At 41.7% G+C, this 13,425-nt stretch overlaps 1 protein-coding gene across 1 annotated transcript in view; it reads left to right on the top strand.

Moving 5' to 3' along the window:
• The window catches only part of SYNRG (synergin gamma), an 88,358-nt gene that overhangs the window by 6,986 nt on the left and 67,947 nt on the right, over nucleotides 1–13,425 (top strand). Inside the window, 2 exon segments of the mRNA XM_070945304.1 lie at nucleotides 10,045–10,082; nucleotides 10,916–11,034. Of these exon segments, the coding sequence (XP_070801405.1) occupies nucleotides 10,045–10,082; nucleotides 10,916–11,034 (157 nt within the window).

Here is a 13,425-nt window from a genome sequence, read left to right as displayed (position 1 = left end):
CGACCTTCCCTCAAACTCATAATAAATCACTTAGAGCAGTCATACATTTTTGTGAAGCTGATTATTATATATGGTTGGAATATTATTCAAGATCACTAGCCAGTTGAACAAAGAACGTCCATCCAGTTTGGGTCGGTCATCTTCCCTGAAGATGGGCTCGAACACAAATCCGAAAGCTCAGAAGACAAAACCTCTGGTCCCAGTGATCAGAGGTTTTGCAGGATTGGATCCTGCAGCATTATCCTGGGACACAGAATACAGAATAGAATACAAAATAACAGAGCTGGAAGGGACCTTGGAGGTCTTCTAGTCCAACCCCCTGCCTAGGCAGGAAACCCTACACCATTTCAGATAAATGGTTATCCAATCCCTTCTTAAAAACTTACAGTGTTGGAGCATTCACAACTTCTGGAGGCAAGTTGTTCCACTGATTAATTGTTCTCACTGTCAGGAAATTTCTCTTTAGTTCTAGGTTGCTTCTCTCATTGATTAGTTTCCACCCATTGCTTCTTGTCCTACCCTCAGGGGCTTTGGAGAATAGCTTGACTCCCTCTTCTTTGTGGCAACCCCTGAGATATTGGAACCCTGCTATCATGTCTCCTCTAGTCCTTCTTTTCATTAAATTAGACATAACCAATTCCAGCAACCATTCTTTATATGTTTTAGCTTCCAGTCCCTTAATCATCTTTGTTGCTCTTCTCTGCACTCTTTCTAGAGTCTCAACATCTTTTTTACGTGGCGACCAAAATTGGATGCAATATTCCAAGTGTGGCCTTACCAAGGCCTTATAAAGTGATATTAATACTTCACGTGATCTTGAGTCTATCCCTCTGTTTATGCAGCCTAGAACTGTGTTGGCTTTTTTGGCAGCTGCTGCACATATGTTCCCCTTCATCCGTGAAAGAATGTCCATGAATATAATTCTGCAATTTGTCCTTGTGAAACTTAAATTGGAAGAGTGACTGGTCAGTTCAAAAAAGATAGGCAGTGACATTTCACATAATCCATGAAAGATATTCTGAAACCCGGAGATGCCATGAAATCTTGCTTGATCTACGTTGGTTTAGCGCAGTCTTCCCTTACCTAATAGCAATAGCACTTAGATTTATATACTGCTTCATAGAGTTCTTTTACAGACCTCTCTAAGTGGTTTACAGAGTCAGCATTTTGCCCCCAACAATCTGGGTCTTCATTTTACCCACCTCAGAAGGGCCTGGTGGCTTAGCAGACTAAAAGCATTGTGATTAACACCAGCTGTCTGCAATTACTGTAAGTTCGAATCTCACCAGGCTCAAGGTTGACTCAGCCTTCCATCCTTTCTAAGGTAGGTAAAATGAGGACCCAGTTTGTGGGGACAATAAGATGACTTCGTATAAGTATACAAAAGTATGAAGGCTATTGCTTAGCGCATTGTAAGCCGCCCTGAGTCTCCGGAGAAGGGCGGCATATAAATCAAATTTTTAAAAAAAGAAGAAGGATGGTAGGCTTGAGTCAACCTTGAGCTGATGAGGATCGAACTGCTGGCTGTGGGCAGAATTAGCCTGTAATACTGCACTCTAACTACTCCGCCACCAGTTCTGCCATCTTGTTCTCCTGGATTAAAGACCCATCGTTTCCTGGGCTCTATGGGAATTGTAGTCCATCAAAGCTTGAGAGTTCCAAGCTGAGAATGGCCGATCTGGCGAGATTGTTGAATTATTACTACAATAATGGGAGCCCCCTTTCCTGGCTGTGGTCCAGAACAATTATAGAGCACATCTATCTGCCCTTGGACAAAAAAAAAAAAAAAGACTATTTTCCATATTGCATTCTCATCATCTCGTGACAAAGCAATCAATAAGAGCCTAGGGTGGATTTAGATGTCTGGTTTCTCCTAACATGGAATAAACTCGAGAATCTTATCAAATCTGTGATCTAGAGAGGAACCAGTTTATTATGCCTTTGACTTTCTCATCTTTCAGTCTTTTTAATTATACTTGATGCATTTTTCCCTCCTATCCAATGACAAAAAATAATTAACCAATCATTTTTCTTTCTCTGCACATTTTGTGCACGGTTTTGACTAACATAACGTTATTTCTTTTATCAAGAAAGAAAAGTCCGAAGCATTTTTGTACGGGTTGTTTTTGAATCAATACTTGTCAATGTACGGTATTTTTTGTTAATTTAAAAAAAAATAGAGAAAGGCAAACCAGTTTTCAAAGAGAAACAGCAGATGAGTCTTGTTCTCTGGGGATTTATGAGGCACTTGTTTTGCTATTATGGAAAGAAACAAATGCCACATTTTGTTCACATCTCCTATACCTCATAAAATACGGGGAATTGGGATAAAACAAATACATTATGATATTAAACCTCTTGCAAATATTAGTCTAATTTTTAAATCACAACAATACAGGAGTAAACTTTGCCTTCATTAATATCTTTTTGGCCTATTCAGTTCGTTCTTATGTTCAAACTACTTTTTGAACTACTTTTTATTTCTTCCAATATTTTTCTGTTTTAAAGAGCCAGAATTGAGACAGACAGCACTTTCATTGTGCCGTTATTTGCAATTATAGCTGATGATTTATAGTATAGCTGTTTTTCCTGTCAGCCTTAAAACGCTGCATGTTGTCGTAGAATCAGAAACCCTGATTCATTCAGGCTTTTGTGAAACACAGTGCTTACTTATTTCCGGGCCAGCAACCATTTATTCTAAGGAGAGATTTAAAAAAGGCATTAATTGTCTGGAAAGCATTGTAATCCAGGGTATAAATCCTTCCATTCAGATTAACAGATTAACAGAATTGGAAGGGACCTTGTAGGTCATTTAGTCCAACCCCCCACCCAAGCAGGAGACCCTACACCCGTGATGGGAAACCTATGGCACGCGGAGCCATATTGGTGGGCACACAAGTGTTGCCCTAGCTCAGCTCCGGCACGCATACACGCACCGGCCAACTGATTTTCGGGCCTTCTGGTCCCACTGGAAGCCAGGAAACTGGCTGTTTCAGGCCTCCGGAGGGCCTCTGGGGGGTAGGGGAGGCCATTTTCACCCTCCCCAGGCTCCAAGAAAGCCTCTAGAGCCAGGGGAAGGCAAAAAATGGGCCTACCGGGCCCACCGGGCCATCACGTGCAAAAAGCCGGGGGTTTGCGTGGGGGGGGGTCATGTGCGCATGCGCAGAAGGGCAGGGCGCATTGAATTATGGATATGGGCACACGTGCTTGTGACCCCCCACACTCCCCTCACTTTTGGCACACGACAGCAAAAAGATTAGCCATCACTGCCCTACACCATTTCTGACAGATGGCAGGCCAGTCTTTCTTGAAAGCTTCCAGTGATGAAGCTCCCACAACTTCCGAAGGCAACTTCTGTTCCATGGGTTGATTGTTCTCACTGTCAGAAAATTTCTCCTTATTTCCAGGTTGAATCTCTCCTTGATCAGTTTCCATCCATTATTCCTTGTCTGGCCTCCAGGTGCTTTGAAAAATAGCTTGACCCCTTCCTCTCTGTGGCAGCCGCTCAAATATTGGAAAAGTGCCCTCAAATATTGGAAAACTGCTATCTCCCTGGTCTTTCTCTTCATTAGACTAGCCATGCCCAGTTCCTGCAACCATTTTTCATATGTTTTAGTCTCTAGTCCCCTCATCGTCCTGGTTGCTGTTCTCTGTACTTTTTCTAGAATCTCAACATCCTTTTTATAGTGTGGTGACCAAAACTGGATGCAGTTTTCTAGGTGTGGTCTTAGTGGCTTTGGTTCATCTTGTAAAAACCTGGAAAAAACGTATTAAGAAAATAAATGGTGGCGCAGCAGACTAAAGCACTGTTATTAACATCAGCTGCCTGCAATTACTGTAAGTTCAAATCTCACCAGGCTCAAGGTTGACTCAGCCTTCCATCCGTTCTAAGGTAGGTAAAATGAGGAGCCAGATTGTGGGGGCAATAAACTGACTTTGTATAAATATACAAAAGTATGAAGGCTATTGCTTAACGCATTGTAAGCCGCCCTGAGTCTCCGGAGAAGGGCAGCATATAAATCAAATCAAAAAAAAAGAAAAGAAAGAAAGAGAGAAAACATGTATGAAGTACTTGCATATGTTTTCCAATATTCCATGTATTTTTTCCTTTCCTTTGGGGAAAAAAGAACAGAGCAAAAGTTTTTCTTTCCCAACTTTTCCTATTACACTTTCCAGGACTCTCTATATAAAACTATGATAGCTAACCAAATGACTCAGCATCAATTAATATTCAGAACTAATGTTAATGACCGGTAAATTCTGCAGTTGAACAATGACTTCGATTAGATTGCACACAGTCAGAAATATGGCCCTTAAGATTTAAAAGGAACCAGATGGAATTATTTTACATCAATGTACTGAGTCACAGACAGGAAGGATTCATATAGTGCACTGTGTGCCTTGTTTAAACCATGTTTTTTTTTTAACTAAGCCATAATGACTTGGCAGACTTGAAACACTTAAGCCATAAAGTGTAGTTCACCACACATCTAATGCTTGGATTCGCATGTTATGCTAGGTCAGAGTAACACAAAGTACTTACCAACGCAGTGCGCATCCCTGGTTGCTTTTAAAAAAACCATCCTGAACATTGCATCTTGATCATTGAAGCAATTAACAGAACATAAAGATTGGGAGAAACCATGCTTAACAGCAGTAACTGTGAGAGCGATCTTGGAGTCTTAGTGGACAACCAATTAAATATGAGCCAACAGTGTGCAGCGGCAGCCAAAAAAGCCAATGCAATCCTAAATTGTATTAACCGAGGGATTCAATCAACATCATGTGAGGTACTAATACCACTCTATAAAGCCTTAATAAGACCATACCTAGAATACTGCATCCAGTTTTGGTCGCCATACTATAAAAAAAGATGTTGAGACTCTAGAAAGAATGCAGAGAAGAGCAAGGAAGATGATTAGGGGACTGGAGACTAAAACATACAATGAATGGTTACAGGAACTGGGCATGGTTAGTCTAGCGAAGAGAAGGACCAGGGGAGACATAATAGCAGTCTTCCAATACTTGAGAGGCTGCCACAGAGAGGAGGGGGTCAAGCTATTTTCCAAAGCACCTGAAGGCCCAGACAAGGGATAATGGATGGAAACTGATCAAGGAGTGTCAGCCTAGAAATGAGGAGGAATTTTTTGACAGTGAGAACAATCAACCAATGGAACAGAAGTTGCTTTCAGAAGTTGTGGGAACTTCATCACTGGAAGCATTCAAGAATGCTGCCACCTGTCACAAATGGTGTAGGATCTCCTGTTTGGGCCGGGGGGGGGGGATTGGACTAGATGACCTAGCAAGTCCCCTCCAACTCTATTATTCTGTTCTATTCTAAGATTAATAACGATGTGGACTAAATGAGGGGATTTGTAAAGCACTTAAGAGAGAGAAAGGACAATAATACTCCAATTATCTGTTAAAAAGAAGATCAGAAGTCATATATTTCTTAACTTTACCTTTCTTTTTCTTTCCTTGCACTTTTTTGTGCAGATAGTCCTCAACTTCACGGCTGTCTTTAGAAGAGCACTTGACGGCCGTGACCGGGAGGATTTTTCATCAGGTTCGCCTGATTCGCCAGTTGCGTCCCTTTCTAGATCGGGACTCCTTACTCATGGTCACTCATGCCCTCGTCACCTCCCGTCTGGACTATTGTAACACTCTCTACATGGGGCTCCCCTTGAGGAGCACTCGGAGGCTCCAACTGGCGCAGAGTGCGGCCGCACGGGTAGTGATGGGAGCGACGTGGCGCTCCCATGTAACACCTCTTCTGCGCGAGCTGCACTGGCTCCCGGTGGTCTTCCGAGTGCGCTTCAAGGTTTTGGTTATCACCTTTAGAGCGCTCCATGGCTTAGGACCTGGTTATTTACGGCAGTGGTCCCCAACCCCCGGTCCGCGGACCGGTGCCGGGCCGTGAAGTACCTGGCACCGGGCCGCGCAGCGGCCGGGGGACAGGAACGCTTCAGCACAAAGGCTCCTGGGCCGTGCGCAATGGGCCTGCGCAAAGGCTCAGGCTCCTGGGCCGTGCGCAATGGGCCTGCGCAAAGGCTCCTGGGCCGTGGCCCCACCCCTGCGCGTGCTCAGCGGGCCGCGGCCCCACCCCTGTGCGCGCTCAGCGGGCCGCGGCCCCACCCCTGCGCGCGCTCAGCGGGCCGCGGCGATAAAAAGGTTGGGGACCACTGATTTACGGGACCGCCTGCTACCACCAATAGTCTCCCACCGGCCAGTACGCTCCCATAGAGAGGGGCTCCTCAGGGTGCCATCGGCCAAACAATGTCGGCTGGCGGCCCCCAGGGGGAGAGCCTTCTCTGTGGGGACACCTACTATCTGGAACGAGCTCCCCCCATAGAAACGGAGGATCCCGGATCTGCGCACCTTCCGCCGCGCTGTGAAGACCTTTTTATTCCATCAGGCTGGCCTGGCCTAAGTCTTTCCCCTTTTAAATGGAAATTTTAAATTTGGTTTTAAATTATTGGGGGTTTTAAATTTGTTCAGCCAAATTATTTAATTTGTTTTAATCTATTTTAAATTTTGTATTTATATGTTTTATTCTTTTTTTTTTTTAATAAAAAAGTTTTTATTTTCTGATCAAACAAGTATACAATATAAACAATCATTCATACTATCATCAGAAAAAAAGAAAAAAAAATCAATTTGGTAAACTCAATCTTCAACCCCTCCTCACCACCCCCACCCCCGACTTCCCAGAACAAAAACAGGGCATAGATTTCACCAAACATTCGCTAAAATAAACTAGCTAACTGCAAGATTTAATAACTCCCAAGACCCCTTAACTCCCCTTTTACAATTTCATCAACCTCCCTTTATATAAACACAAAGTAACATGTAATCCAATAACTCTAAGAATTTTAAAACCATTAACAAATCTTAAACATTCAAACCTAAAAACATTTTTCCCCCTCCTACTTTTCTCAAAGTTCAGATATTTTGAAATCTCATAACAAAAAATAAACCTTAGATATTCACTAATTAAATTTCTACATTTTTATAATTAACCATTAGTACATTAACTAGAAAACCAAAAAAGATTAATCAACCATTAATACATCATATTTAAAAATCAATATTCAACTTTATACTTTTTCCCCCTCAGTAGTTATAACACCTAAAACATAATCAATTTAAACCATGAATAGAACAACTACAAAGCCAAAAAAAAAAAAATTAATCTTCCATTCTTGGTTTCTTATTTTGAAATCTCATAACAAAAAATAAACCTTAGATATTCACTGATTAAATTTCTAAGTTGATTAAATTTTTTTAAGTTTCTAAATTTCCCCCCTTCATTATTCCTCCCTCCAATTTTTAAAATTTAAAAGATAATCAACAACATAATTAACCATTAATACATAACTAAAAAACCAAAAAGGATTAATCAACCATTAGTACATCATATTTAAAAATCAATATTTAACTTTATACTTTTTCCCCCCTCAGTAGTTATAATACCTACAACATAATCATTTTTAACCATGAGTAGAACAACTACAAAGCCAAAAGAAAAGGTTAATCTTCCATTCTTGCTTTCTTTTTATATTTTTTCCAATCTTTCTGCATCCCTCCTACTTCTATTTTGAGGAGGTTTTTCATTTTAATTTGAGGTTGATATAACTGCAAAAATTGTCCCCTTTTTAAAAAAGTTTCCTCTGATTTAGAGCCCCCAAATCGCCTCTTCATGCTTATATAAATCAGTTCATTCCTTCGTCTGTAAAACCAAAGTTTGTCAAGAGTTTGTGAAGAAAAGTTCAATTGTTTCTTTTCTATTAAATGTATAGATGCCACTGACAAGTCTCCTTCATCTTCTGAAACTTCGAAAGTCTGGTCATTTACTACTTTTTTCCAAACCAAGTCATAATTTTGAAGGATTCTATCAATTTTTCCGAAAAGAGCAGAGAGTAAGCTCGAAAATTCTTGAGAAAATTCTTCCACCCTCTCTGCTGCAATATCTCCTGAGTTGTCATCATGCTCCGTAGTTGTTTTGATTTCCTCAGTCATTTCTGTTGTTATCCCTTTAAGAATTGCTATTTGGTTACTTATAGCTGCAGTATGATTATTCATGGCTTCTTTTATAAATTCTGTAAGTTCTGCATCAAAATCCTTACAACTCTGTAAATCAAACAACTGTTTCGTTTCTGACACCTCCAAATAGCATCCAGCACTTTCAAGATCTCCTTTCTTAGAAGCCATTTTATTTTAAAGAAATTTTCTTTCTTCCCACAGCCATAAAATCATAAAGTCAGAGCCATCCTTTTGAGCAGCATTCAGCAATTTCTTTATAAACAATCTTTTCCCAAACAGCTCTTCAAAATCTATTCCAGCAACTTAAAGCCAGTCTCTGAGCACGAGTCTATTAGCAAAAACTTTTTCTAACTTTCCCTTTTAAAATCGCAACAAAGAAACGCCATCTTAACTTCCAGCTCAGAAAATCCAATTAGAAACATTGTATCCCCGGAGTTAAGTGTTATACTTGCAAAAAGCTTGTCCTCCTGCTTCTGTTCCGCCTGCTTTTTTGAAATCATTTAATCTTCTGTTTGACAGCAGAAATTGGACGCAACACCTAGCTCTGTAAAAAAAAAACAGAGTCCCCCCGGATCCGGAGCTTCAGTGGGCTGAACGGGGAGCTCTCACCCTCCTAACCCCTGGAATTAATCCAGGGGTTTTCAGGGAGCTCTACCCTCACCCACCTGCTCTCCTCCCCTTCTTTTCCCGAAGGGGAGATTTTCAAGCCGTTTGACAGCTGATTAACGCTGTCAGAACGGCTCAACGGAATCACGGGGGCGGCGGTCTAAAAAGACCGTCAATGGTGCTGCGGAGCCAACCCGGAAGTCTATATGTTTTATTCTATGGCTGTTCACCGCCCTGAGTCCTTCGGGAGTAGGGCGGTATACAAATTCAATAAATAATAATAATAATAATAATAATAATAATAATAATAATAATAATAACAACAACAACTTACAACAGTTCATTTAGTGACTGTTCTAAGTTACAATGGGACTGAGAAACACAACCTAGGACCGTTGTTCATACTTAATGACTGTTGTAACATCCCCATATTCATGTGATCAGAATTCAGACACTTAGCAAATGACTCATATTTATGACGGATGCAGTGTCCCAGGGTCATGTGATCCCCTTTTGCGACCTTCTGACAAGCAAAGTCAAGGGGGAAGGCAGATTCATTTAACAACCGTGTTACTAACTTAACAATTGCAGTGATTCACTTAACAATTGTGGCAAGAAAGGTTGCAAAATGGGGCAAAACTCACTTAACAATTGTCTCTATGAGCAACAGAAATTTTAGGTTCAGTTGTGGTCATACGTCGAGTACTACCTATATTTTTTCTCCTTTGATTCATCTTTTATTTCATGTCCATTCTTAACAGATATTTAAAAACAAATTATATATTCTCTCCTGCTGTTTTCCACAATCTGAAAAAAAATGCTTAGCATATTTTTTTCACTGACCTTGTGCATAGTAACTAATGGGATCTCTCCCTTGCTTCATGGGGGCACCCATCTGTGCTAAGGACTTTTAACAAGGGATGTTCTTTTCCTTAAGTGACATATTCTCAGAGACTCTTCCCATCCTGCTTACAATCTTTTTGGACTGTTGCCTTCTGGCAGAAGATACAGAATAATTAAAACTCGGACCACACGTTTTCTGAATAGTTTTTATCCCAGAGCTATAATTGCACTCAACAATGAACTAAAGGGCCACCATCAGTGAGCTGTTGGACAGTATTACTTGGTCTGTTGTGTGGATATTTGGGTGGTTTAGGGGTGGAGAATTGTGGTGGGTGGGAGTGTGTTTGGGGATTGTTATGTGTGTTGGACCTGGTCTTTGGGTGTTAAGTGAATTTCGTTGTATGGGTATACTGTGTATACACGTACAATGACAATAAAGTTATTTTATTTATTTATTTATTTATTTATTTATTTATTTATTTATTTATTTATTTATTTATTTATTTATTTATATTGATGGGGTTTTTACCCCCTGTCCTCTTCTCGTTTCAGCTTTGTTTTCCCTGTAGCTGGTGGCCTTGGCCCTCAAGGTAGGTAAAACTGGAAAGGGTACTGGACTTGCAGGAAGAAACATGAGGTATCTTAAGTTAGGCGTCTCTAGCAGGGGTCTCCAATCTTGTCAACTTTAAGACTTGTGGACTTCAACTCCCACAATTCCTCAGCCAGCAAAACTGAGCGTCTTGTCACTCGTGTCAGCACCTGTGGTAGCCTGAGCGCTCCGCCAGCGAAAACGGGCTCCCGAGCTCTGTTTCCGGCTGCAATGGTTTCCTGCAACCCTCTGCCAGCGAAAATGGAGCCCAGGAGGGCTGCACACGGCCTTCTCGATCTCCGTTTTCGCTGTCAGAGGCACCGTGGGCCCAGAGGTGGAATTCACATACTGTTACTACCAGTTCGCCCAACTCTGGAAATGTGAACATATGCATGCGCACTCTCACTTAGCTTGCATGTGCGCCATCCAAACATGCGTGTGCCATCACAAAACATGGCAATTTGCTTGCATGCGCCATCCACACATGCGTGTGGTGTCAAAAACACAATGATATAGGATGGGATTGCGCCCAGGTGGGTGGGCGGGCCACCCGCAGGTTGCCACTACCAGTTTACCCGAACCGGCTGAATATTACCTCTGCGCAGGCCAGTCCTTCACTGTTTCTAGGGCAGAACTGCAGGCCAGATCTAAGCACTCTACAGGCCGGATCCGGCCCTCAGGCCTTGAGTTTGCCACCCCTGGTCTATTTGGATCACTAGCCCCTTAGCTATAGCTAATAGGTTGGGCCCAATTGTATCTGTTCTTGCCCTCTTATGTCGAGTGGTGGAGTTGACTCCACGGGAATCCTAACCGGTTTTTAATGTCTCGGTGTAGGGATGATTCCAATGCAACAGCAGAGCTTTTCAATGGTGCCTGTCATGCAGCCCAATATGCAAGGCATGATGGGGATGAATTACGGTTCTCAGATGCCTCCAGGGACGATGACTGTGCAGGTACGTGCCGAGGCAATTTCAAGCAGTCTGGTTTTAATCTGTATCAGGGATTATTTTATTTCTCCCAATTTCTTCACCCACACTGGGTGTCTCTAGGCGGTTGTTGTGACCCAGGCCCAAGTAAGTAGTAGGAAAATCAGTCAGTGAAAAAACAAACAAACTTTATTCGAAGAGCTGAGAATTACTTCATTCCCAGCGTCGTTCAACTAAATTAATGCAAATTCCTCCCAACACAAATTCCTCAGTCCTATCGCAAACTTTGGTTCAATTAGGCAAACTGCCAAAGGCCTTTCTTGGCAAACGTTCAGAAGTCACAGATACAAAAATAAATACAAGACGTAGACGAAGAAGAAGACGGAGCTACCAACGTTGTTTTCCGGCAAAGCCCAAACGCCGTTGCGTTTGTTTGGTCTGTTTTAAGCCTTATGGGAGGGGCCAATCATCTCTTGGCCCTACTCCCGAGTCGTCCTTTTTGCTTGAGCTGCTCTTGCCTTCTGGCAGCTCTTCTCATGCGTGCATTAGGAACAGGCTCCTCCTATTCCTCTGCCTCACTCCTATCAGCCTCTGAAGGCTCCAAAGTCCACGCATCACTCCCCGATGGCCCTGGCCCCATCTCTGCCTCCGACGCAGAGCCCTCATCCGGGCCTTCCCCAGCCTCCAGGACTGGCCCATGTTCTTCCTCAGCCTCATCGCTGTCCGACTCCGCTGCCAGCTCCGCAGGCTGCTGGAGGACCACAACAGTAGCTTTCAAATAAAATGATAAAATCCTATAGAAGTCACAGTTAAAAACAAAATTAAAACACTGATAAAGGGGAATACAGGTAGTCCTCGACTTACAGCAGTTCATTTAGTGACCGTTGGAAGTTACAACAGCATTGAAAAAGTGTCTTAAGACCATTTTTTGCATTTATGTCCGTCGCAGCATCCCCCACGGTCATGTGATTTACATGCGGATGCCTGGCAACGGGTTCATATTTATGACGGTTGCAGTGTCCCGGGGTCATGCGATCCCCTTTTGCAACCTTCTGAAAAGCAAAGTCAATGGGGTGGTGATGGTGGAGATTCACTTTACAACCACGTTACTAACTCAACAACTGCAGTGATTCACTTAACAACTGTGGCAAAAAAATGTCATAAAACAGGGCAAAACACACTTAACAAATTTCTCAGCAACATAAATTTTGGGCTCAATTGTGGTCGTAAATCAAGGACTACTTGTATTTGTACCTTAGAGTTGAAATGAGGTATTTTGGTGCTCTCTGACCTTGGTGCCCTCTGAGCTTGGCTGTTTTCTTGCCCAGCATTCATTACCCAGCTAGGTAACATCATCAATGCATCTAAAGGAAACATCTAAAAGAAAACAACCCAGCTTAGAGAATACCAAGGTCCCCTCAAAATTAAAACAGTTAAAAAGAACAATTGCAAAGTTAAAAGCACGTTCAACCCACCAACCACTTCCAGGGTTGCAGATCCGCCCCAGACCTGTTGGCAGAGCCAGGTCTTAATCATCTTCTTTTTTTTTTATTCCAATTTTTATTTATAAGTACAAACTAAACAGAACAATGAAACGTACAAAACATAAAAACATTTAAACATCCATTTCAATACATGTCCAGTTTGTCGCAACTGTAATATACATTTCTCTTTGTATTTTGACTCTTCCTTATTTGGTCATTCCCTTTTGTCTATCTACTATTGATCTTTGTTAACATATGTCTGTCCTTTGTTTCCATCATATTATATTTGGTCATTTTGTTTACTTCCTATTGCTTCATCTCTTTCCTATCTTTCAACCAACGATACCACTTTTCCCATACTAAGTAAAAGTCATGTTCTTCCCTATTTTGTAATTCCTTTGTGAGTCTATCTAATTCCGCACATTCCATAATTTTATTGATTACTTTATCTGGTGTTGGTATATCACTACTCTTCCAGTGTTGCACGTATAGTATTCGTGCTGCTGTTATCATATGTATAATTAAATATGTTGTTTCTTTTTCGTGGTATCCATTCACTATGCCTAGTAAGAAGCTTTCTGGTCTTAGTTCTATCTTTTGGTGTGTTATTTCCTCTATTTGTATTTTGATCCTTTGCCAATATTGTTTCACCATTGGGCAGGTCCACCACATATGGTAATAGGTGCCTTTGTGGTGGTTGCATTTCCAACATGTTGATGGCGTGCCGGGGAATATTCTTGCCAATCTGGTGGTGGCAAGTGCCACCTATAAAACATTTTATAGAGATTTTCTTTATCATCTTCTTCTTTTAACGACCCATAATCCTTTGCGGGGTAGAGTCTGAGCAACTGAATGGAGCTGAGGGATTACTGGCCAGATGCCCTTCCTGTTGCCAATGCGGAGGTTTTTTATTTTATTTATTTTATTAATTCAA

The sequence above is a fragment of the Pituophis catenifer genome, unplaced genomic scaffold, assembly GCF_029215685.1.
Source record: "Pituophis catenifer annectens isolate HBS135680 unplaced genomic scaffold, rPitCat1.0.hap2 SCAF_1, whole genome shotgun sequence".
NCBI classification, from domain to species: domain Eukaryota; kingdom Metazoa; phylum Chordata; class Lepidosauria; order Squamata; family Colubridae; genus Pituophis; species Pituophis catenifer.
This window is presented reverse-complemented; position numbering and strand designations above follow the sequence as displayed.